This window comes from Taudactylus pleione, unplaced genomic scaffold (genome assembly GCF_031769625.1).
Source record: "Taudactylus pleione unplaced genomic scaffold, aTauple2 ptg000903l, whole genome shotgun sequence".
NCBI classification, from domain to species: domain Eukaryota; kingdom Metazoa; phylum Chordata; class Amphibia; order Anura; family Myobatrachidae; genus Taudactylus; species Taudactylus pleione.
Window position 1 is genome coordinate 1,680,916 of NW_028285304.1, and position 26,228 is coordinate 1,707,143.

Here is a 26,228-nt window from a genome sequence, read left to right on the forward strand (position 1 = left end):
ATATTGGGCTATCAATTGATCGGCAATATATCGTATGCCCATCGGCCAGTGTGTACCAGCAATATGTCTGTGAACAATGTCATTCACAGATATATCGTGTTGGCTGTGCTGCACAGCTTATGGCAAATATATCTGCAGACATATCTGTCCATCTGTGTGTATGGGCAATCAGCTGAACTGCTCGTACACTTACAGCCTCAGCCGCAGGGAGGGGGAAACTGCGCAACCCCCGGCCAGCGGGACCGGCGAACAGAAAGAATATGATGGTTGTTCAGTGTGTATGAACAACCATCATATGCAGATATATCTCCTAGGTGTGTATCCAGCTTTAGTCTAACTCAGCCTGTAGCTATAATCTAAGTGACAGCCCAGCCTCACCCTATGTGCAGAATGTGACCCCACTGGTATCTGAGTGTCAGAGACTGTCACTTTATTTCTCTCTCCTGCTGCCAGCGATGGCGTCTGCTGATCTGAGACAGGAGCTGGACTGTTCCATCTGCCTGAGCATTTATACAGATCCAGTAACCCTAAGATGTGGCCACAACTTCTGCCGGGTCTGTATTGATCGTGTGCTGGATACACAGGAGGGGTCTGGAGTTTATAGCTGTCCTGACTGCAGAGCAGAGTGTCAGGAGCGTCCTGCACTGCAGAGGAACATAACTCTGTGTAACATAGTGGGGAGTTTCCTGTCTACTTGGCCAGATCAGAATGAGACTGGGATCTTCTGCACTTATTGTGTGGACTCTCCTGTACCTGCTGCTAAATCCTGTCTGCTGTGTGAGGCTTCACTGTGTGATAATCACCTGAGAGTACACAGCAAATCAACAGAACATGTCTTATCTGATCCCACCACTTCCCTGGGGTACAGGAAATGCTCCATCCATAAGAAGCTCTTCAGATATTACTGCACCGAGGATGCTACCTGTATCTGTGTTTCCTGCAGTTTGGCTGGGAAACATTGGGGACATAAAGTTGAAATGCTGGATGAGGCCTCTGAGAAGAAGAAGAAAAAGCTGAGAAATGTTCTGCAGAAACTGACCACAAAGAGAGAGGAGACTGAGAAAAGAGTCCAGAGTCTGAACGAGCACAGGAGAGAAGATCAGGAAAAAGCAGCTGGTGTAACAGAGACAGTCACTGCCCTGTTTAGAGACATCAGGAGACAGCTGGAAGACCTGGAAAAGAGAGTCCTAAGGGAGATCTCCAGGCAGGAACAGCGCACTTCACTGTCAGTCTCTGATCTGATCCAGCAGCTGGAAATAAAGAAGGACGAGCTGTCCAGGAAGATGTGTCACATTGAGGAGCTGTGTAACATGTCTGATCCAGTGACTGTCTTACAGGAACCAGACACAGGTGACTTGTGTGATACTGAGGACACAGAGAGACATGATAACCAGGTCCATGGTGCAGGAGATCTGGATGTGGGTCTTATCTCAGGGACATTACACACATTATCTGATATAATAACAGGTATAAATACAGGGATTTATGTGCAGGAAGCTGCAGACCTATTACTGGATGTAACCACAGCTTTTAATAATATACAGATATCTGGTGACAGGAAAACTGCATCCAGGTCAGATATAAACCAGAATCGCCCAGTAACACCAGAGAGGTTTCAGCGTCCTCAGGTAATAAGCACCAGGGCATTCTCCTCAGGGCGCCATTACTGGGAAGTGGATGTCAGTAAATCAGAGCAGTGGATGGTGGGGATGTGTTATCCCAGTATAGACAGGAGAGGTCAGTCAGTCATTGGAGGTAATAAAAAGTCCTGGTGTGTGCGTAGGTGGTGTAATCATTACTCAGTGAGATATGACAGTACAGGGATCCGGTTACCTGACAATATCCCCTATGACAGACTGAGGATATACCTGGATTATGAGGCAGGACTGCTGTCCTTTTATTCTCTGTGTCACCCCATCAGACACTTACACACCTACATTGCCACCCTCACTGAGCCCCTTCATGCTGCATTATGTTTAGGGGAAGGTTGTATAACTATATCTGGGGGAGTCAGGAGCTGGGAGAAATTACCATAAGATATCCATCCAGAGACTGGTGACATCACAGGGGGGGAATCTGACTGGGGGAATATTATGCCAGTAGAATTAAGCAGTGGGTGGAACTACAGCTGAGCCCCATCCACCTGTGTAACCAGTGTGATTGGATGTGTTCCAATGTCAATGTGTTAGTGTTAATGAGTTAGATGACATCATTATTAATATATAAATATACATCTCTGTGGGATTTCTGAGCCTCTGATTCACTGACATCTGTGATTGGCTGCAATATCTGCCTATCACCCGGCAGGCACCCTATCACTGTAGTCAGTATAGACAGGAGAGAAGATCAGTCATACATAGTATATAATTACAAGTCCTGCATGCATGGAAAATAGGACTATGTACATTATTTACAAAATCTTTCCAATATTAATTTTTTTTTACCATTCTACTTTGTTTGCTGTAATATTTATCAGTGGGACCTTAGACATTAATTGTTTTCATTTTTTTTACTTTATGGCCTGTATGTGGCCGAGGCCCCTCTCAGTAATTCTCGCACGTGTGGGCCTGTTAGGCCAGATCAATGTTTTGATTTTACTTGTTTCAGTGTTGAAATAAAAAGACCCACAAAGTTAAGTAGGACCCAAACATTGATAGTCTGAGCGCAGCACATGTGACATTGGGGAACAGTCCTCCAGAAATGGTTCCTTCCTTCAGGAATGACCTAAGTCATCCTCAGAAAGTTTATTCATCTCAATCTGAGAAGTTGCTTCATCTGTGACTAAAGGGCTCAAACAGTCACCATCAGTATTTACAGGATCAACTAGAAATCTAATCGCAGGTCTTTTCATCTGTAGACCATGGAAGCCATCTGCAGTTCTTTAATCAATGTTGCATATGGAGTTGTGCTACAGATATCGGGTACCAGGATTGGACTGGCCCACATGGGCACAGGGGAAATCCCTGGTGGGCCCCACTGCCTGTAATGTCAGGTTTCAGACTGTGCCCTAATATTATACACAGTTACCCGATTAGAGGATCAATTACACATTATCTAATGACTGGCCACACACCATGGTAACTGACCACATCCCTTAAGCATGGGCCTGTACTACTGCATTCCTCTGGTGATCCTTTCACGTCCCAGCCTGACTGTGAGTCTCATTTATCAACTAGATTTATCATTCACAATGAGTGGTAAAACTTGTGCTACAGCCAATCAGCTACCAACTGTAATTTCTCAAATAGATGACAGTTGGGAGCTGATTGGCTGGAGCACTATTTATCATACACAACAAGTTTTACCACTCATTGTGAATGATAAAACTCATTGACAAATGGGTCCCACACTATCGGTTGCTTGTTCACTTGCCTTTAACAGTGAGAACAATTTTGGTAGTTCCCCCCCCTTTGAAATTGCACCTTAAACAATTTGAGTTTGTTGACAAACACACATATACTTTGTCCCAGGTCTGGCAGGAGGGCTTCCCTTAGAGATTTAGGTTGAGTCCATCTAGATACTGCTGCATTGTCCACCAGAAACGCCAGATCTAATACTCAATGTCGGGCAGGGTATTCCTTCCTCTTCACTTCCATGAAAGGCTTCACAGGGTTCAGATGTTCCAAAAAGCGTGATAACACTGTAAAAGCCACCTTATAATACAGTGGAGCAGGTTACCTGGAAAACCTTGGTCGAGTATAGCGATGAGATTCCTGATTGTCTGTGGGTAAGAACATGTGTGCGACCGGATAGGATTCCTTATGTGTTAAATATGTCACTTTTTAAACTCCATTTGCTCTGGACACTAGCGCACGCAGGGCGGGTTCTGAGTAGCTAGAAACCCCCCTGACAGACCTATTTCCTCCTATGCTGGCTGCAGTGGGGGTGGAGCCAAAATGACAAGCCCTGCCCCCAATTTCCCTGCATTATGGGGCCTAGTGATGCAAGGTGCCCGTCACCATTAGCAACCTGCAGCTGCTGTATCACAGTGTAAGTATGTATGTGTAATGTTCTAGTGTGTATATATGTATGTGTTAGTGTGTTTATATGTGTTAGTGTGTGTATATGTATGTATGTATGTATGTGTTAGTGTGTACATATGTGTATATGTGTATGAATGTGTTACTGTGTGTGTGTGTGTGTGTGTGTGTATGTATGTATATTTTAGTGTGTATATATTAGAGATGTGCGGGTTTAATTTTACTCAGTTCTTTTCGTAGCACAAGTTCGGATTAGTTCGGATTTATCTTATTGGCTATCTGGCTCTCATGCGTTTTGGATAGCCAATAAGATACATTTAAATTAATCCGAACTTGTAAAACTAAACCTGCACATCTCTAGTACATATGTGTATGTATGTTAGTGTGTATGTATGTGTTAGTGCAGAGCCGGCCCTAGCCCATTTGGTGCCCTAGGTAAAATTTTGACTGGTGCCCCCTAACAACTTCCCATACCGAGCTGAATAAAACAGGCGACACTCCACAGTAAGTGCTGTCGACGTTTTAAGACCCATCACTCGTGACATGCCTTAACACCACAGGTGATAGAAATTCTACCAAACTCCCGGTACTCATACAGTTAATTCAAAATATAGAAAAAGACAACTAGCAGCTAGTGTAAGAAGTTCAATGCATACTATAAAACAAAACAGAAAACATACACTGCGCTTGGTTGCTGCTAATAAGGGTATCCACACATATAATAAATATACTTTGCACAATATACGTGTAAAGACTAAATACTTTTACTAATAAAATTGAGACACAGACATATAAAATGTTCAAAACAATAACAGTATTGCATGGCTCCCAGTAATATAATACAAAAACTAAAAGTAAAATACAATATTGCCAATTGGAAAAACAGGAGCTTTATCTCCCGTGGGTGTAGTCATCCACTGGTGCAATACTGCAATTAGCGGCTGGTGTAGTGGGCACTCTCAGGCGTCCATCGGAGCTGACAGCGGATTCGATCTTGTGCGCCTCAAGCTCCTCTCTCTGGGTTCGGCGGCATGAACACTCTCAGTGCTCTCCAAAGAAACAGGTGTCAGACTGCTAATTAGAATAGAACAGCTGGTGATGACGACAACGTGTTTCGTCTCTAGCCACAGACACTTTCTCAGGAATTGCTAACCTTATCACACGCTGTGAGTACACAAGCTGCATATGGCATCGCAGTGGATAATTTATGAACGCCCTTGAAATGGTGTTCAAATGCCCTGGCACACCTGCGTTTACCCAACCACCCCCCTCCATCACCACCCACAAACAATGCTTCCTTTCAATCACTCTGTGATGAGTCTGCACAGTCCCGATCGCAGTGAAATGTTCGCGCTCGCGAACTGCAATGCATGCGCAGGACGCAACAGTTGGCTGTTTGCGTGCATAATCGTGGTTGAGATCCTAGCTGAATCAGGCCCTAGGTTCACAATTAATACATTTTATAGCAGCAGCTCAGTTCCTGTATGTATTCTGCTGACCTCTAGTGGCCACTGCTACAAACGCCCAGCAGCACCTCTTAATCTCACACATTAATCCAGAGGTTCCCAAATGCGGTCCTCAAGGCTCCCCAACAGTTGAGGTTTTAGAGATATCTATGGTTGAGTATAGGTGGTTAAATCAAATTGACTGAAGTACTAATTAAGTCTGGATATCCTTAAAACCTGGACTGTTAGGGTGCCTTGTGGATTGAGTTTGGGAACCTCTGCTCCACTCTCTTATTACACCAAGATGCATAACACAACAATGAGACATCAGAAAGAGATGATTAGATGCGTCACTCTATGAGACAATGTGTAATATCCCTGGCCAATTCTAATCCATCAAAAATGATTCCTTTTGGTTGAGGAGCTGTTATCCATATTCACTGAGACAGTAATCATTAACCTTCCAGCAGAAATTGGCAGCCTTTTTCACAGTACTCAGGAATCGTGTAACGCATTTATTTGCCTTGATTATATCATCAGTGGCTTCCTTAGATACATATTCCATCTCTCCCCGGTCCCATATTTATAACTAGGACCATTCCGTCATTATCACCATGCAGTCCAAGCCTCTCTTTGGCCGACATTGCAGGTATTCAGAAGATATCAGGATCACAGATAAACGCTCGGGTATATTTACTAAGCAACAGTTTTGAATCTTAACAGAGCTCTTAAATGGAAACAAAATTATAGTATTTTTAATGCTGGATGTGCAAACATTGTACAGCCAGTTCGCAGCGGGTGTAGTAGCAGCTATTGCTGATGATGGGATCTCAGATGAACCATGTGACTTAATTTTAGGTTTTATACTCATAATTATTTTCTTTTTGACAGTTGGTAAATTTGCAGGTTCTTGGGATGGCCATGGGCACTTAGTTCACCCCAAGCTTTGCAAAACTTTATATGGGTAATTTTGAGCATCAGTAAATTTAGGAAGGACCATTCAGAATGAACCTGGTGCCCTACAGGATTAAATTGATGACAAATCCTTTATTTAGGATGGAAGTAGTAGACTCTAGTAACTATTTACACTTCACAGTTAGTCACTATAAACCATGGCTAACAATTATACGGAAAGGACAATTAAATCTACTAAAAAGAAATGGCACATTCAGAAAGCAATATTAACTCAAATGCAACAGAGTTTTACTGATAGTTGTACTCAGACACAATACAGAATTACAACATTATTAGAGAGACAGGGATAGAGGGCAGGGTCACAGAGAAGGTATCTGGTCTATGGCACATGAAGTCACAGTGCGCTGGACACCAGTCATTACTTACCATGCCCAGCAGCACCGGAGTCCCGGCTGGTGACGGGCAGCGGGTGGGGAGTCCCCAGAGCCCACTGCTGGTGTTTCTGCTCCTGGTCCCTCTTCTTTGCGGCTGCAAAGTGCAGATGGTCATGGCTTTCCTAGGGATGCACATGCCAACCTGCAGGGGAATATAAAGTGATAGGTTCCCAAAATGTGAAGTTACATTTGGTGCAAGAATTTAACTCCTCCCTATAAGAGGGAGTCTCTGGCACTAGACAGGTGCTAGAGTATAGGCTCAGTTACCTTGCTCCAGCGTTCATACCCCAATGTAACAGTCTGCCCATTCGTGAAACGGTCTCTGTCTCCTTCCTGGTACTGCATTAGGTATTCCAGTTCTGACCTTGGCTCCGTTCCTGAACCGATATTGCCTGACCGCTGGTACCTTCTTGTCCATTTGGTTGTGACCTGGCTCGTTGACCATGTTGAATGCCTTCATCATTTTCTGCTCCAGTCCAGAGTACACCAGAACCAGTACAAGGGAACCTAGTCTGAGTGCCGCGACCTGCATGTCAGATGCAGCTACAGTAAGTCCAAACCTCCTTATGGGGGTCCCTGGTGAAAACCACTGGCACATTAGACTCTGCTCCTCAGTCCTAGGTCTTGCCAAATCATGAAGTACGGGTTAGCATCTATTATCTATACGTGAGTTGCGACACATGATAATACAACACAGTATTTCAGGAGTGCTGGAGCAAGGCTAAAGGACCTGATACTCTGAGGCTTATATAGTCAGTATCTTGTTAAGACTTCAAACACTCCTTGTGGCAGATGTCAGCTTTATGGTGAGGCAGACACCGCATGTCCTCCCCAAGAGGGAGCCGTGGACAGGGAATGGTGGCTGCGCTCAGAGGAGGATGCCTCATCTGGACATTGGTGACAATCTTACTTTGTGAAATATAGAGGATTAAGAAATTTGAAGTTAAGTGTTCAGCATGCTCTCTACTTGCCCCGAGAAGTACAGCACAGATGATTCCTTTATGTTTCAGGATTTAACACTAGAACATATAAAATAAGGCAAATTATTAATAAACATGATTTCATTCTCAAACAAGACTCTGGGGCAAATTTATCAATTATCGGGTTTTAGACTCAATAATTGTAATTTCTTATTGCTGCTATTCACGGCAACACAGTGGTGTAACTTCCTCCCAGTCACCTGGAGGCAAGATAGATCTTGGCACCCCCTCCCCCCATGCCAAGTCTTCAACTTCGTCAAAAAAATGATGCGCCATTGACATTCCTATGAAAATAAGTTGTATATGTGACTCAGTAGTCCCCATCCAGTTACTGCCCATTTCCTACTAACCTGTTACTGCTTGCATTCACAGATTTATGCAGATCCATGTGATTTTGGACTGCTAATCTGATGCATGTGCAGAGTGGGATCTCAGAAAATCACGCATGTGCAGCAGTGTAAAAATCTCTCATTCCTCCTGCAATGTTTGTGACTGCCAGACAATACGCAGAGCATTTTAGTGATGCTAGACAATACAGAGAGCATTTTAGTTACCGCCAGACAATATTCAGTACATTTTTAATGAGTACCATACAATACTGATAGCAATATAGTGACTGCCACACACCACTGAAAGCATTTTTGTGACCGCCAGACAATACAGAGAGCATTTTAGTGACCACCATATAATGCAGAGAACATCACAGCAACCACCATATAATGCATAGAGCATCAGTAACCACCATATAATGCAGAGAGCACCAGTAACCAACATATAATGTAGAGAGCATCGCAGTGCCTGCCACATAATACACAGACCATCAGTGCCCTCCATATGCAGAGAGCAATGCAGTGCCCACCAAGTAATTTAAAAAGCGTTGCAGTGCCCATCATATATTGCAGAGTGTTGTGCCATATAATGCAGAGTGTCACAGTGCCTGCCAAATAATGCAGAGTGTTGCAGTGCCTTCCATGTAATGCAGGGAGTGTTGCAGTGACCCCCATATAATGCACAGTGTCGCAGTACCCGCCATATAATGCAGAGTTTTGCAGTTTCTTCCATGTAATGCAGGAAGTGTTGCAGTGACCCCCATATAATGCAAGTGTTGCAGTGCCCGCCATACAATGCAGCGAGTGTAGCAGTGTCTGGTATGTAATGCAGAGAGTATCTCATTGCTCACCATGTAATGCAGCATCGTATTGCCCGCTATGTAATGTAGAGAGTGATGCAGCCATATAACACAGAGATCAAGAGATCATCAGCAGTGACCCATGTTTAACACAAATAATATGAGTACTATACACCACACACACACAATATTAATAAATAATGAAACACACACACACTATATATATATATATATATATATATATATATATATATATATATATATATATATATATATATTAGGGGTGTGCACCGGCCACTTTTCGTGTTTTGTGTTTTGGTTTTGGATCTGGATCTTTCTTCGTGTTTTGGATCTGGATTGGTTTTGCCAAAACCACCCTTCCGTGTTTTGGGTTCTGGGTTTTGTGTTTTGGATCTGTATTTTTTTTAAAAAAAGCATAAAAACAGCTAAAATCACAGAATTTGTTGGTTTCTCTGCTCCTATGCTATTATTAACCTCAATAACCTTAATTTCCACTCATTTCCAGTCTATTCTGAACACCTCACACCTCACAATAGTGTTTTCATGTCCAAAAGGTTGCACCGAGGTAGCTGGATGACTATGCTAAGCGACACGAGTGGGCGGCACAAACACGTGACCCATCTAGGAGTGACACTGCAGTGGCAGACAGGATGGCAGTTAGAAAAACTAGGCCCCAAACTGTACATAATGCAAAGAAAAAAAAGAAGTGCAAGATGGAATTGTCCTTGGGCCCTCCCACCCACCCTTATGTTGTATAAACAGGACATGCACACTTTAACAAATCAATCATTTCAGCGCCAGGGTCTGCCACACAACTGTGGCTGAAATGATTGGTTCGTTTGGGCCCCCACAAAACAAGCTGGCAATTAATGTGTCCCTGCACAAACTGGCTCTACGGAGGCAAGATGTCATCCTCATCCTCCTCATCCACCGATTCCTCACCCTCTTCAGTGTGTACATCCTCATCCTCACAGAGTATTAATTCGTCCCTGCTGGAACCACAGGTCCCTCTGTACGTTCTGGAGGCTGGTCTCCCTGGAAGAGTTGATAATTCATTTTATGAACATCATCTTCTCCACATTTTGTGGAAGCAACCTCCTACGCCTTTCGCTGACAAGGTTCCCGGCTGCACTAAACACTCTTTCGGAGTACACACTGGAGGGGGGGCAACTCAGGTAAAATAGAGCCAGTTTGTACAGGGACCTCCAAATTGCTTCTTTTTCCTGCCAGTACAGGTACGGACTGTCTGACATGCCTACTTGGATGCTGTCACCGATGTAATCCTTTAACAGACAGACGCACGCTTGTCGCTGCTGCTTTGAGGATTCAAGTGCGGCTACAGCCCACACAATTCACAAAGACAGAAAAAAAAAAAGAATATTTTTATTGTTTGTGGAGCACACTTTGAGGGTTACACCACCCTTTAACAGACAGACGCACGCTTGTCGCTGCTGCTTTAAGGATGCAGGTGCGGCTACAGCCCACACATTTCACAAAGACCGAAAAAAAAAGAACAATATTTTAATTGTTTGTGTAGAACACTTTGAGGTGTCACCACCCTTTAACAGACAGACGCACGCTTGTCGCTGCTGCTTTAAGGATGCAGGTGCGGCTACAGCCCACACAATTCACAAAGACAGAAAAAAGAAGAAGAATATTTTTATTGTTTGTGTAGCACACTTTGAGGGTGTCACCACCCTTTAACAGACAGACGCATGCTTGTCGCTGCTGCTTTGAGGATGCAAGTGTGGCTACATCGCACACAAGTCACAAACACATTAAAAAAAAAATTTTGATTTTTTTGGAGCACTTTGAGAGTTACAACACCCTTTAACAGACAGACGCACGCTTGTCGCTGCTGCTTTGAGGATGCAGGTGGAATCTAGACGGGATTTGGAACCGAGGACACACTACCTCCATCAATTGTCTAAATCCCACTGCACTAATGTCGGATACCGGACGCACGTCTAACACCAACATAGCAGTCAAGGCCTCAGTTATATGTTTTGCTTCAGGATGACTGCTGTCGTACTTCATCCTCATCGCTAGGGACTGTTGGAGGGTCAATTGTTTAGTAAAAGTAGTGATGTTCCTACTTCCTCTCTGGGATGATGAACAACTCCCAGCAGCAGCAACAGCACTAGGAGGAAGTGGTTCTTGATCTTTCCCTATTTTATTTTTATCGGAGAAAGTTTGGTCCTCCATTTATGTTATATTGATATATAATATACGTGCGGCTAAAGCGCACACAAACACAGAAAATATTTTTTTATTTTTGCTGGAGAGTAGTGCACTTTGTGGGTTACACCACCCTTTAAGAAATGAGCCAGCCGGCTCTTTACTTATGGGACACAGGCGCACGCTTGGCGCTGCTCCTTTGTTGATGCACGTGCAGCCACAGTGCACACAAGTCACAAACACAGAAAATATATATTTTTTTGGTTTGGAGTGTACTTTGGGGGTTACAGAACCCTTTAACGGTCAAGCCAGCCGGCCCTTTACTTATGACACAGGCGCACGCTTGGCACTACTTTGTTGATGCACGTGCGGCTACTGCGCACACAATTCACAAACACAGAAAATAATTTTTTTTTTGGTTTGGACTGGACTGTACTTTCGGGGGTTACAGCACCCTTTAACGGTCAAGCCAGCCGGCCCTTTACTTATGATGACACAGGCGCACGCTTGGCACTACTTTGTTGATGCACGTGCGGCTACTGCGCACACAATTCACAAACACAGAAAATAATTTTTTTTTTGGTTTGGACTGGAGTGTACTTTGGGGGTTACAGCACCCTTTAACGGTCAAGCCAGCCGGCCCTTTACTTATGACACAGGCGCACGCTTGGCACTACTTTGTTGATGCACGTGCGGCTACTGCGCACACAATTCACAAACACAGAAAATAATTTTTTTTTTGGTTTGGACTGGAGTGCACTTTCGGGGGTTACAGCACCCTTAATGGTCAAGCCAGCCGGCCCTTTACTTATGACACAGGCGCACGCTTGGCACTACTTTGTTGATGCACGTGCGGCTACTGCGCACACTATTCACAAACACAGAAAATAATTTTTTTTTTGGTTTGGACTGGAGTGTACTTTCGGGGGTTACAGCACCCTTAACGGTCAAGCCAGCTGGCCCTTTACTTATGACACAGGCGCACGCTTGGCACTACTTTGTTGATGCACGTGCGGCTACTGCGCACACAATTCAGAAACACAGAAAATAATTTTTTTTTTGGTTTGGACTGGAGTGTACTTTCGGGGGTTACAGCACCCTTTAACGGTCAAGCCAGCCGGCCCTTTACTTATGACACAGGCGCACGCTTGGCAGTACTTTGTTGATGCACGTGCGGCTACTGCGCACACAATTCACAAACACAGAAAATATATTATTTTTTTAGCACTTGGGGGGAGCACCCCTGATGGACAGAGCACCCCCTGGACAACACTACAGCACCCCTTTAGGACTGGGACACTGCACAGGACTTTGGAGTGGACACAGCCCCTATGGAGAACTGACTGCACAACACAGTCCAGCCAGCCCCTATGGACTTTGAAGTAGTGGACACAGCCCCTATTAACAACAGCAGCACAGCACAACACAGCCAGCCCCTATGGACTTTGAAGTAGTGGACACAGCCCCTATTAACAACAGCAGCACAGCACAACACAGCCAGCCCCTATGGACTTTGAAGTAGTGGACAACAGCAGCACTACACTACACTACACTACACAGCCCAGCCAGCCCTAACTCCCACCCTCCCTCTTCACTGTCCACAGCCGAGTGAGAAAATGGCGCCGACGCGGGTACCTTATATAGGATCCAAAACCCGCGAGACTCGGAAGGCGGGATGATGACGTTTTGCCTCGATTTCAGATCCGAGTCAGGCGGGAAAAGTCGAGCCTGATTCGGATCGGACTCGGATCGGGGGGGCTCGGGGGGGTTCGGATTTCAGAAATCCGAACCCGCTCACCCCTAATATATATATATATTACATACCACAATGTAGTTGCTGAAAGGGGGTGGTGGGAATGATCCCACAATTCACGGGGGAAACAGAAAGGGTCGGGGCTAGACATATTGGCTCTGCCCCTGCATGCGAGTAGGGTGGGAGGGGAGGGGGGGCGCTTATTAGGGAGCTGTTCATCTGTAGCTGTGCCCTCCCACACTTGTCGGTACCACCCCCTGGCAATGTGTGTACCAGACACACAGTTATCTCTCTATGAAGTTCTTTAGGAAATTCTGCGCCACATAAAATGATAATAGCCAGGATGAGAATTATGAAGCATATTGTATGTAGTACTAAATGCTGCAATCATTGACCTGGAGGGGCATCCATCTCCCAGACAGTACAGCATGGTTCCAACTTCCAGCATTACTCACCTCCTGAAGTGTATTGACTCCCACGATACTGGCTGCTGAGTAAGAGGGGCCACGAACTGCAGTAACTGGGCGTGATTCAGTAGTGCACTGCTGGACGCAGATTCCCGATGTTTGGGAATCTGTTCAGGCGCAGGCCCCATCCTTGCAGAATCAGGTCCACAGTCTCTTTGTGATACCGCTGGAGTGTTTACTGTCCAGTTCATAAATATATATTTGCATGTTTGATTTGGGGCCAATTTATGTACAGTATGTACACTGCATTGGATGGTTGAAGAAATGTAATTATCAAGCTGTCAATTCATTTATTTAAGTGCAATCCCCCCTCATGGAGGGAAATGGAGCAGGTTGATTAGTGAGGACATAAGGAGCAGATGGACACGCGGCAAGGAACAGGTTAATACTGCCACCGCAATGGGGAGAAACTGCTCCATAGAGAGCCCAAGGACGTGCAGAGGCAGAGCGGCGCATGCGGTTGGTGGGAAGGAGACCCGCACGCGACAGCTGGATAGAAAAGGGGGACTCGTGGGTGCTGCTGGGAGCTGTTGCCTGAGGTAAGTGGGCAGTGAGGGAAGGGTAGTGTCTAGATTCCCTTCACGGACAGGACCCTGACGTCATCAGCTACTGTCCAATGTCATTCCCTACCATCCATGTGGGCATAGAGGGGGAATATAATCTTGTGGCGTGAGTAGCGTGCCACTGAGCCCGAAGTTTGGCGAGTGCAGCGAGCCCATGAGGGGACAAGTTTTTTCTTTAGGTGGCCTTAATGGGCATGGAGCTGCACTTCCACCCTCACTCACATCACTTCCAGGTCCCTAGCACGAAGGGGAAATAAGCTGTACCGTGAGGGAAGTGCTGCACTTACCGAAGGGCAGGGTGAGGAAACACTACAGCTGGGAGGTGCTCGCTGGGACCAGGGTTGCCAGGAGGACGCCAGGAGGCCAGAAGGAAGCAGCATCAGTGGGGGCTTTCCCGTCAAAGTGACTAATAGCCGAGGGCAGGATAGGAGGAGAGAGAGCTGTTCTTGGTGCTGAATCTGAGGGACGGAGAGCAGGTCTGTCAGCTGTATATCAGTTCCACTTCAGCACAACACATTACAGCTAAAGCAGGCTGCTATATAGCAAGTAACACTATCCCAATTAAACTATTAGGCTGCCATAGCCGAGGCTGCTCCAGCAACAGTGCTTAGATTTGAAGTGCTTAGTTTAAAGTGTAAATGGAACATTTAAATTTAAGCTGGAGTTATTCAGGAGTTAAACAGGAGGAGAACAGAAGGAGAATTTAACAAATCAGCAATTTCTGCTAATGAGGACTGCTTTTACAGTATCTACCACCACATTTCCATCATGCCTATGGATTGTGCCTGCACCTGGATCCCCAATGCTGCCCCCCACATCCATCCTGATCTCCCATGCAATCTGCTTATTCACTCCATCTATGGCATACCGAACGGCGCAGCAAGATGACCCCTGAAATGGACCATGGATGTGGCCCCCAAATCATGAGGCTTGGTGCAATTTTGCTCAACTCATTGTCTTTTCCTCCAAAGTTTAGACTAACCTTTCCATAGATGTTATATTACTGTGACCCTTGTATCCAGCCCATCTGTGTCAGCCATGTTTGTCTGCCCCCTCCCCATTAGAATGTATGCTCTCACGAGCAGGGCCCTCTTCCCTCATGTGCTTCTCCTTCACTTAATTATACTCTAATTTACAACAGCACCCAACCCTTGGTTACAGACACCATGCTGCTTATCTAAGTGTGTAACCCCCCTTTACCCTCTAAAGCAGTGATTCCCAACCTTGGTCCTCAAGGCACACTAACAGTCCTGGTTTTGGTGATGTCCATGCTAAAGCACAGATGGTTTAATCAAAATAACTGAGGTACTAATTAAGTTGCCTGTGCTCAAGTATGGCTATCCTTAAAACCTGGACTGTTAGTGTGCCTTGAGGACCGTGGTTGGGAACCCCTGCTCTAAAGGGACACCAGGTTACTAACTCCCATTTAACTAGTCTAATGTACCCACCTATATCCTCCCAATAAGTGGTACATATAATGTTATCAGTGCCTCCACCCAAGCATACTGATATTATGTAGGTCTACTTGGGAAAACCCAGTTATGTAATATGGAACTGTAAGCTATTAAGTCAAAATATTGTCTTCATTTGAATAAACACAAAAGGTTATGCATTTTTCAACCATGTTTATATGACATGTCAAATTGATGTTATTTAAATTAATAGAAATTAGACAAAATATATTCTCTATTATGTTAAAATGATCTAAACATACATTTTCTTTAGTTAATGACTTAGGTTTACATAACATAAACTATAACTAACATTACATTACAGAATACATACTCCAGTACATATCTTTTCTTGTTACAACTTTGAGAGCAACACAGGATGCCATATACAGTATATAACCATAGCTGGGTATAAGTTCATCAGTCCCTGCATACTGTTCATAAACCAACCATAGTCCAGTTATATTTGTTCCTGAAGGCCGCAGCGAGATATTACTTTGTAGCTAAACTGCTGATGACCTGAATTAATGGTAATACAATTCATTCCACTTCTGACTGATATTTAATATCCATTTGCAAAAAGAGTGGTAATTGTTGCAATTCTTCTTGTGTTATTTGTTCACACTATAATAATCCTGGTTATGATTACTCAGGCACTTTATGGCATATAGTCTAACATGTCTGTCACCAGATTTATTTGTATGAAGCCATAAGAGTATAGATTAATAACAAATAGTCTCTCTAGGCACTATAAATAGTAAGCCTTAAATGCAGCAAGGCTTTATATAGTACTAGTGTCTCTACTCTAGCAGCACCTTTTTATACCTGTCTCTGTGCCTGCCTGTCACGATCCTGTCTAGTTGTCACCTTTTTGCCTTGAGACTTACCTCTGCCAGCTGCTCCATGGATCTGTGTTTGCAATTCTCCTGGGACATCTGCTCTGGCTGAATCATGCTGGCTGTGATATCTCTGTGTGTGCAGACTGCTCTCCTAGCCAAACTGATTAATCATCTGGACCCTGCTCTGTCTGTGAGTATTGCTAGTCTTAATTGGAATCACAGGTGTGGTCCTGATTCTCAGAGCTGCAGAGATGTATACTCCTTTTGCATGCTGTGTCTTGCTCCACTCTGAATGCCACTGCCAGACCACCTGTCTGCATCCACCAATCGCTGCCAGACTTTTGGTATATAGATCCTCCTCTAATAGCACTCAGTGCTTGAACATCTCGTTACGTTCCGTGGTGTACAACTTGTGCTGTAGCTGTACCTGAGTTCCAGTGTGTCCCAGGCTCCTGCTGGTTCCTAGACCAGTGCTATCTGTAAAGCCTGCTACGTTCAGTTATCCACACGGCTCCCAGGCCGCACAAAGTAGCTTCCACGCTACCACTTCTCGCCTACGGCTCCCAGGCCGCTCCAAGTGACTTTCCACGCTACCCGCTTCTCCATACGGCTCCCAGGCCGCACAAAGTAGCTTCCACGCTACCACTTCTCGCCTACGGCTCCCAGGCCGCTCCAAGTGACTATCCACGCTACCCGCTTCTTCACACGGCTCCCAGGCCGCACAAAGTAGCTTCCACGCTACCACTTCTCGCCTACGGCTCCCAGGCCGCTCCAAGTAGCTTCCACGCTACCAGCTTCTCCAAGTGACTATCCACGCTACCCGCTTCTCCACACGGCTCCCAGGCCGCACCAAGTAGCTTCCACGCTATCACTTCTCGCCTACGGCTCCCAGGCCACTCCAAGTAGCTTCCATGCTACCAGCTTCTCCAAGTGGCTACCCAGCTACCAGCTTCTCCACACGGCTCCCAGGCCACACCAAGTAGCTTCCACGTCTACCCACGGCTTTCCAAGCCACAACAAGTAGCTTCCACGCTACCATCCATCTGCAAGCTCATCTACTGGTACCCCGACCAGCTCAGTCTGCCTACCTGCCGGTCCCAGTCCGGTCCCTCCAAGTTCTTTCTGGTCTCATTCCAACCTCTCAAGTTTCCAGTTCCAGTCACTCATCACCCAAGGCAGTTCTCACTGCTACCCACTTCTTTTATTAAAAGAGCTATTCATGACCCCATGGTTCCAGTCCAGCCGGCCTCCAGTGTTTCCAGTTCACCACCTGATACAGGTAACCCTCGAGCACCAATTGTGACAGTATGTTCAAGCCTAACAATGGTGGCGGATCAAGCACCTAATCCTGGATCAAGTGCTTTCCGTAACCTAATCACTCGTTTGGATTCACAGGAGGCGGTACAGCATCAAGTACTACAACTTCTGCAAATTCTGACTAACCAGCTAGATGATACCCAAATCTTTCCTGAACCCCCTAACTACTTTCCATCAACTGCTGGAACAGCTACAGGCTCTACTCAGGAAAATCTTTCAGCTCATTCCTGAATTTCTTAGTTACCTCTGTCTCAACTAAAAACTCTAATGTCTTGGAATCTCTAAGAACCAAAGATTCTTCCATGCCAAGTGAAGTGAGACATCAAAGTTACCCGCGCTCCAAGCTCTCTGTGGCTGAACGCCAGTGGCGTAAAGATTTACATCTCTGTCGTTATTGTGGAGCTTCTGACCACTTTATCAAGGACTGTTCCCTTTGCAATTCCAGCAGTGGTTCCAGGTGTCAACGTCTCAGTGCCTGTTCTGGTCCCGTCCCAGATTCTGCCTGTTCCGGTCCCAGCCCGGATTCTGCCTGTTCCGGTCCCGTCCCAGATTCTGCCTGTTCCGGTCCCGTCCCAGATTCTGCCTGTTCCGGTCCCGTCCCAGATTCTGCCTGTTCCGGTCCCGTCCCAGATTCTGCCTGTTCCGGTCCCGTCCCGGATTCTGCCTGTTCCGGTCCCGTCCCGGATTCTGCCTGTTCCGGTCCCGTCCCGGATTCTGCCTGTTCCGGTCCCGTCCCGGATTCTGCCTGTTCCGGTCCCGTCCCGGATTCTGCCTGTTCCGGTCCCGTCCCGGATTCTGCCTGTTCCGGTCCCAGTCCGGATTCCACCTTTTCCGGTAGGGAACTCCAGTTGGCAACCCCAGGAGGGGTCTCCAGAGTCTCAACCCCAGGAGGGTCCTTAAGTCTCATAACCCAAGAAGGGGTTTTGAGTCACTCACCCCAGGAGGAAGTCTCTGTCCGCGCATCCCAAAAGGGGGGTTCATGTTCCATACCCCAAGAGGAAAAGTCAAGTCAGCTTCCCCAGAAGGGGATTTTGTGTCCCATACTCCAACAGGGAGTGTCAAGCTCTGTACTCCAGGAGGGGACCTTAAGTCTCTCACCCCGGGAGAGGGTTACAAGAATTATGCCCCAGGAGGGCGTCTCAAGTCTCGCACCCCAGGAGGGCATCTCAAGTCTCGCACCCCAGGAGGGGGTCCCAAGTCTCGCACCCCAGGAGGGGGTCCCAAGTCTCGCACCCCAGGAGGGGGTCCCAAGTCTCGCACCCCAGGAGGGGGTCCCAAGTCTCGCACCCCAGGAGGGGGTCCCAAGTCTCGCACCCCAGCAGGGGGTCCCAAGTCTCGCGCCCCAGCAGGGGGTCCCAAGTCTCACACCCCAGGAGGGGGTCCCAAGTCTCATGCCCCAAGAGCGGGTTCCAAGTTTCATACCCCAGGAGGTGGTTTCAAGTCCCGTTCCCCAGGAGCAGATTTCAAGTACCACACTCTTGGTGGAAGTTTCTACTGTCCTGTCTAAGAAAGAACATCAATCAACTTTGGCTGAATCATCCAATCATTGCGTTAAAGAATCTTTAAGTGGTTCCTTCTCAGTTCCAGAAAAGAATGCTGTAAATCAGGATGATATAGTGTCCCAGTACACCATATTGCTTAAGCATTATGATGCCCTAATGAGAACCAATCCAGCTTGTGGTATTACTCCCACCAACATCGTCATGTTTCTTTTTATGCACTTTAAAGGAAAAGCCTTGGAGTGGGCCAACCCACTCATTGAGTCCAAGGATCCAATTCTACAAGACATAATAGCCTTCAGTACAGCTCTGCTTAAAGAATTTGCTCCTATGTGTCCGTCTCCAGATACCTGTTCTGATATATATTCTAGAGTTATTTCAGCACCTTCAGATATTAAACTCGCATACACCGCAGTACTCCCTTCTCAAAATCATATGGTACAGGATCAATCAGTCCGAGAGAAGAAGACTCAAAGAACTTTTAGAGACCATCAACACAATACCATGAGAGTTGGTTGTGTTTCCCCCTGCACATCTCCAGAGTCCTCTAGGTTTTCAAGTCGTGTTAACTCCTCTGATCTTCCTTTGGACATAGATTCCAATTCTGAATTCGATCCTGTGCATGACAATACTCCTTTCCTCGACAACCATTTGGTGTCAGACCATGTTCTTCCTAGTCATACGTTCTCCCAAGAATTAGCAGTAAAAACTACTTTGCTGAAAAAGGAAAATTCTTCTGCTACTCTTCTTAACACTATGCAAATTCCTCTAGGGACAGAGAGATGCTTGAAGGGATTAACCTTTGTGATTGTGGGATACTTAGAGTCCATAGAAAAGGAGGAAGCCAAGTTGTTAATTAAGAGTTATGGAGGCAAAGTTTCCGAGAAGATAAGCAGTAAAATTGATTATCTTATTATGGGCCGTTAACGTGACCGTTTCTCCAAGCGAGTGAAAGCAAAGAGTCTCGGGGTCAAGGTTATTAATGAGGATGGCTTGTTTGAATTGATTGACATTTTGTTCTCCAAGGAAGGTTTTTTGAGCAAATGACCTCAGGAAACAATATTCCAAACATCTTCTAGAGTTCTCAAAGCTTCAAGTTCTTGAAGATATCGGACAGGCTCAGCCAAGTTTTTATAAGTTTTTGTTTTGGTGTCCGGAGTCCACCCATAAGAGTGGGGTACTGTCACTATCCTGTCTAGTTGTCACCTTTTTGCCTTGAGACTTACCTCTGTCAGCTGCTCCATGGATCTGTGTTTGCAATTCTCCTGGGACATCTGCTCTGGCTGAATCATGCTGGCTGTGATATCTCTGTGTGTGCAGACTGCTCTCCTAGCCAAACTGATTAATCATCTGGACCCTGCTCTGTCTGTGAGTATTGCTAGTCTTAATTGGAATCACAGGTGTGGTCCTGATTCTCAGAGCTTCAGAGATGTATACTCCTTTTGCATGCTGTGTCTTGCTCCACCCTGAATGCCACTGCCAGACCACCTGTCTGCATCCACCAATCGCTGCCAGACTCTTGGTATATAGATCCTCCTCTAATAGCACTCAGTGCTTGAACACCTCGTTACGTTCCGTGGTGTACAACTTGTGCTGTAGCTGTACCTGAGTTCCAGTGTGTCCCAGGCTCCTGCTGGTTCCTAGACCAGTGCTATCTGTAAAGCCTGCTACGTTCAGTTATCCACACGGCTCCCAGGCCGCACAAAGTAGCTTCCACGCTACCACTTCTCGCCTACGGCTCCCAGGCCGCTCCAAGTGACTATCCACGCTACCCGCTTCTCCACACGGCTCCCAGGCCGCACAAAGTAGCTTCCACACTACCACTTCTCGCCTACGGCTCCCAGGCTGCTCCAATTGACTATCCACGCTACCCGCTTCTCCACACGGCTCCCAGGCCGCACAAAGTAGCTTCCACGCTACCACTTCTCGCCTACGGCTCCCAGGCTGCTCCAAGTGACTATCCACGCTACCCGCTTCTCCACACGGTTCCCAGGCCACACCAAGTAGCTTCCACGCTACCACTTCTCGCCTACGGCTCCCAGGCCGCTCCAAGTAGCTTCCACGCTACCAGCTTCTCCAAGTGGCTACCCAGCTACCAGCTTCTCCACACGGCTCCCAGGCCGCACCAAGTAGCTTCCACGCTACCATCTCTCACCCACGGCTCCCAGGCCGCTCCAAGTAGCTTCCACGCTACCACGTCTACCCACGGCTTCCCAAGCCACAACAAGTAGCTTCCACGCTACCATCCATCTGCAAGCTCATCTACTGGTACCCCGACCAGCTCAGTCTGCCTACCTGCCGGTCCCAGTCCGGTCCCTCCAAGTTCCTTCTGGTCTCATTCCAACCTCTCAAGTTTCCAGTTCCAGTCACTCATCACCCAAGGCAGTTCTCACTGCTACCCACTTCTTTTATTAAAAGAGCTATTCATGTCCCCCATGGTTCCAGTCCAGCCGGCCTCCAGTGTTTCCAGTTCATCACCTGATACAGGTAACCCTCGAGCACCAATTGTGACACTGCCCTTCTTTTCCTGACAGGAACCCAACCACTCCTGGTCATATCCCTCCGCCCCTACCACAGAGAAAATAGTACCACATATACTGTCATATGAATAAATGAAACACATATGCTTTTTTTCTCTATCATAAATTATACATATATGTCATTTACTAAAACCTATCTCTTAAAGAATTAAGAAATTAAGCATTTTACCTCAGAATATGTATGTCTATTAATACTGTATTTCACTTGTGTTATGCAGCAATGTATAAATCATGTGTTTGTCCTCCATTGTTTGTACTGTTAATCTCTGTTTTCTTGTGTGCTCATTTGTTTATGTACATTGTAAGGCTGCGCGGAACCCTTGTGGCGCCATATAAATAAAGGATAACCCTTGTGGCACCATATAAATAAAGGATGATAATAATAATAATAATAATAATAATAATAATAATACAGTGACTGCTAGTTATTGCAATTTATTAATCCTCTCAGCCCTAGTCACACAACAAACCTCCCAACATGACCCTCTCCAGGAGGGACACAATGCTCTGGTCCTGGACGTCCCTGGTAAGAGGTGGGGGCTGCAGCACAATTCAAAAGTCAAATAGGGGAGCCACACCAACTGTCATTTCACACGCTGCCAAACACCACTGGCTGGGACTCACTGGCAGTTGGTGTGACTCCCCTATTTGAATTTTGGACTGTGCTGCAGCCCCACCCCTGGAGCCACCACCAATCATAAATTACCAGGGAAGTCCAGGACCAGAGCATTGTATCCCTCCTGGGGAGGGTCATGTTGGGAGGTATGATACAATGAGGATCAGTATCTTCCCCTGAATCTCTACCTCAAGAGAAATAGCGAGCAGGAGTTAGAGGATAGTTTAGCAGTTGCTGGATAGAGGGAACTGGACAGTGAGGAAGCACAGTTAACCCAGTTAAAGCAATAACACACCCTGCCACTACAGTAAGAAAGACTCAGGGGCCTATTCATCAAACGATAAATTGCCCGCTAACCAGGTGGAAACGCTATTTTCCACATATTTAAGTTACCGGGCCATTCATCATCAGGGGTCTGATAGGACCCCCTTGGTATTCAGCAAACTCCGAAAACTGAATGTTTTCGGAGTCTGCTGCCGAGAAAAGCGCCATTTTAAATGGCGCTTGCTCTTGGAGCCCAACTCCTTCCTATGGGAAGGAGCCCGAGTGTGAAGGTCTGGGTTTGTTGTGGACCCGGGGTGGTGACAGGAGCAGACACAGAAGCAGATTTAAATAAAAAGGTGGATTTTTTTAAATAAGTGATTTAGCAGACATGGGAATGGCAAAAGAAAAAGTCCAGGTTTAGCACTAAAGTGCACTTGATAACTGTGGTGAAGCAAATGTGAGAATGTCCAGATAGTGACAGGCAGGAAATGTCCAGTATGCAGGTTTGGTGAGCTGTAACGAAGTGCAGGCAGAGGTAATGAAGTCCAACTGGGAGTTAGAGTGTGAGGCAAGGTGCAGGGAAACAGCAGGTTCAGGTACTCAGGCAGGGGAAAGCTAGATGGAGGGTGCAGGGTGAGTCCAGCAGGTTTGGAGCAGGCAAGGTAATAGCATTTCCAGGCAGACAGGTAAGGCACAGGTACTCTCTCTCAGCCGCAGCTGAGAAACACGTTGCACTGGCAATGAATGAAGGCTCTGGACCTTCCTAAATACCAGATGCCGTGCTGTGACTGGCTGGAAAGAGCACATGACCTACCAGGATTGGACAGCTTGAATCACATGACCTGAGGCAAGATGGCGGAGCCCATGCCAAACAGAACAGAAACACCACCAGGCCTCACCAGGCCGCAGTGACAATGTGCCCGCACAGAACCACGCGCAACCAATGCCCCTCGCCAAACACCAGCACCGCTGCCAGAGACCCCTCACCACAATGACCTCACAGGTAATACCCAGTGACCACCATGCCGAGAAACCCTGGCCGTGACAGTACCCCCCCCTTATGGGTGGCCCCAGGACACTCACCAGGTTTCTCCGGATGGACAGCTTTGATGAGTGCAGGAGCATGGATATCATGGGCATCAGTCCAACAATGCTCCTCTGGACCGTAACCCTTCCAAGAGGAACTGCAGATGTCCTCTGCGGATACGAGAGTCCAAGACTTGGGAAACCTTAAACTCCATGCCTCTTTCAGTCTGGACACGGGGAGAAGCAGGCAGGACACTGTGGAACTTATTCAACACTAGGGGTTTAAGCAGAGAGATATGAAAGGAGTTGGGAATTTTCAGGTAAGGGAGCAACTGAAGGTGATAAGCCACGGGGTTAATCATTTCTTTAATGGAGAAGGGCCCGATGAAGCGTGGAGAAAATTTCATAGATGGTACTCTGAGCCGTAGGTTCCGGGTGGACAAACCGACTTGGTCTCCAACTTGCATACGTGGTACTATCCTACGCTTCTTGTCAGCTTGAAATTTGTAACAGGAGGACGCCTTCTCCAGGTCAGAACGAACTTGAGTTTGATGCAAATCTCTTCACAGTGTCTTCCACAGCTGGTACATCAAAGATGGGCAGGCTTTGAAATTGAGGAACCTGAAGATGAAGTCCAAGACAGGGGTATTTTGTTGATTATCCGCTTTGTCATCACAGAGGAAAGATCTGGGCAGAGCATCTGCCTTTTGATTAAAGGCTCCAGACCGGAAGGTCAGGGTGAATTGGAACCGAGCAAAAAATATTGCCCATCGGGCCAGACAAGGACTCGCACTGGAGATTCTTGAGGAATAGGAGGTTTCTATGATCTGTGAAAACAGTGAAGGAGAACTTAGCCCCTTCCAGCAGGTATCTCCATTCTTTTAATGCCAATTTCACTGCCAGGAGTTCTTGTTCACCTATGGCATAATTTCTTTTGGCAGGCGAGAATTTCTTGGAGAAAAACCCACAGGGATGAACTCTATTATCCTCATAACGCTGGGAAAGAACTGCATCCACGGCCTCTGAAGACGCATCCACTTCCATTAGAAAAGGCCCTGTCCAAATCTGGTTGACGTAAGACTGGAGCAGAAATAAAAGCCTGTTTTAAAAGCTGGAAGGCAGTCTCTGCCTCAGGTGACCATAGGGCAGGATTAGCGTCTTTACGGGTCAGAGCGGTGATGGAAGCCAATAATGAGGAGAAACCTTTAATAAAACGTCTATAGTAGTTGGCGAACCCAAGCAATCTCTGGATGGCTTTCAATGTTTGAGGTCGGGAACAATCCAAAATTGCCTGCACCTTCTTGGGATCCATTTCAAGACTGGAGCCGGAGATGACGTAACAAAGGAATGGCACACTGGGTACTCCAAAGACATATTTCTCCAATTTGCAATAAAGGTGGTTCTTTCTTAGATGGGATAATATTTCCTTCACATGTTCATGATGTTTCTCTATAGAAAAAATCAGTATATCGTCCAGGTAAACTACAACCGAGACATGCAACAAGTCCTGGAAAATTTCATTAACAAAGCCCTGAAACACGGCAGGGGCATTGCACAACCCACAGGGCATCACAAGGTATTCGAAGTGTCCATCTCTGGTATCAAAGGCAGTCTTCCATTCATCACCGATGTGAATACGGATGAAGTTATAAGCCCCTCTCAGATCCAACTTTGAGAATATGATTGACCCTTTAACTCTGTTGAACAACTCTGTGATCAGGGGAAGAGGATATCAGTTCTTAATCATTATATCATTAAGGCCCCAGTAATCTATACACGGTCTTAGGCCACCGTCTTTCTTGCCAACAAAAAAAAGAAGCCAGCTCCAGCAGGAGAGGTGGAAGGATGAATAAACCCTTTTGCTAGGTTGTCCTGGATGTATTCAGACATGGCTTGAGTCTCAGGCATGGATAGAGGATAGGTGCGACCACGGAGTGGCATCTTGTCACGCAGCAGCTGGATAGGACAGTCCCATTCTCTGTGGGGAGGTAAGACGTTCGCCTGTTGTTCGGAAAAAACATCAGAGAACATCTGGTATTCCTTGGGAATAGCTGGAGATGTTAACGAAACTGTCTTTCATACAGGTCGTATCTTGGGAAGACAGGATTTCTGACAGTCAGTTCCCCATGAAAGAATCTGCATTGAACACCAGTCTATCCTGGGATTATGCTGGTGTAACCAGGGTAGTCCTAAAATGATTTCTTGAGAAGCCTCTGGTATCACTAAGAACTTTAAAGACTCAGAGTGGAGTGCCCCAACACGAACTAATACTGGTTGAGTTTCCTTGGTGACCACTCCTTTAGCTAGAGGCCATCCATCTACAGAAGTCAGGGAAATTCCATGCTTGAGAGATGAACAAGGAATCTGTAGTTTATCGACTAGGCTGGAAGTCATGAAGTTTCCGGCTGCTCCAGAGTCTAATAGAGCAGAGACGAAGACAGGGTTGGGCTTGAGATCCAAAGCTAAGGAAATCTTGAAATCTTTAGTGTTTGGGGACAGACTCATAACTCCTAACTTGATGTCCCCAAGGTCAGTTAGGAACGGGCGTTTCCCGATTTGCGGGAGCAGGAGGCCACCAGGTGACCCGAATCTCCACAGTACAGACAGAGGTTTTTTAGCATACTTCTCTGACGTTCCTCTTTGGAGAGATGGGTTTGGTTCACCTGCATAGGCTCCTCATCTATAGGAGGATGGGGTTGACGGGTACGTAAGGGAGGCGTAAATTACCTTTGCCAGTCAGTTCTGTGATTTTCAGCCTGACGTTCTCTGAAGCGTAGGTCAATTTTGTTGCAGAGTGAGATCATATCATTC

General features: G+C 46.3%; 1 protein-coding gene across 4 annotated transcripts; it reads left to right on the top strand.

Annotated features, from left to right (window-relative positions):
* Window positions 1–440: 440 nt before the first annotated feature.
* Window positions 441–2,406, top strand: LOC148473976 (E3 ubiquitin-protein ligase TRIM11-like). 4 transcript variants are annotated; one of them, XM_088459281.1, is made up of 2 exons: window positions 456–1,118; window positions 1,215–2,406. In XM_088459281.1, exons 1-2 carry the CDS (start codon window positions 456–458, stop codon window positions 2,034–2,036), a joined length of 1,485 nt encoding a protein of 494 aa, XP_088315407.1. In that variant the 3' UTR covers window positions 2,037–2,406. The 4 variants fall into 4 exon arrangements, with proteins under 4 accessions (XP_088315410.1, XP_088315407.1, XP_088315408.1 ...); XM_088459282.1 differs by having other exon boundaries at window positions 456–1,108; window positions 1,220–2,406; XM_088459283.1 differs by having other exon boundaries at window positions 456–699; window positions 865–2,406.
* Window positions 2,407–26,228: the final 23,822 nt, after the last annotated feature.

What these genes read in the sequence shown, in the direction of transcription:
- LOC148473976 (XM_088459284.1), top strand. Translation starts at nt 456, where the DNA reads ATGGCGTCTGCTGATCTGAGACAGGAGCTGGACTGTTCCATCTGCCTG.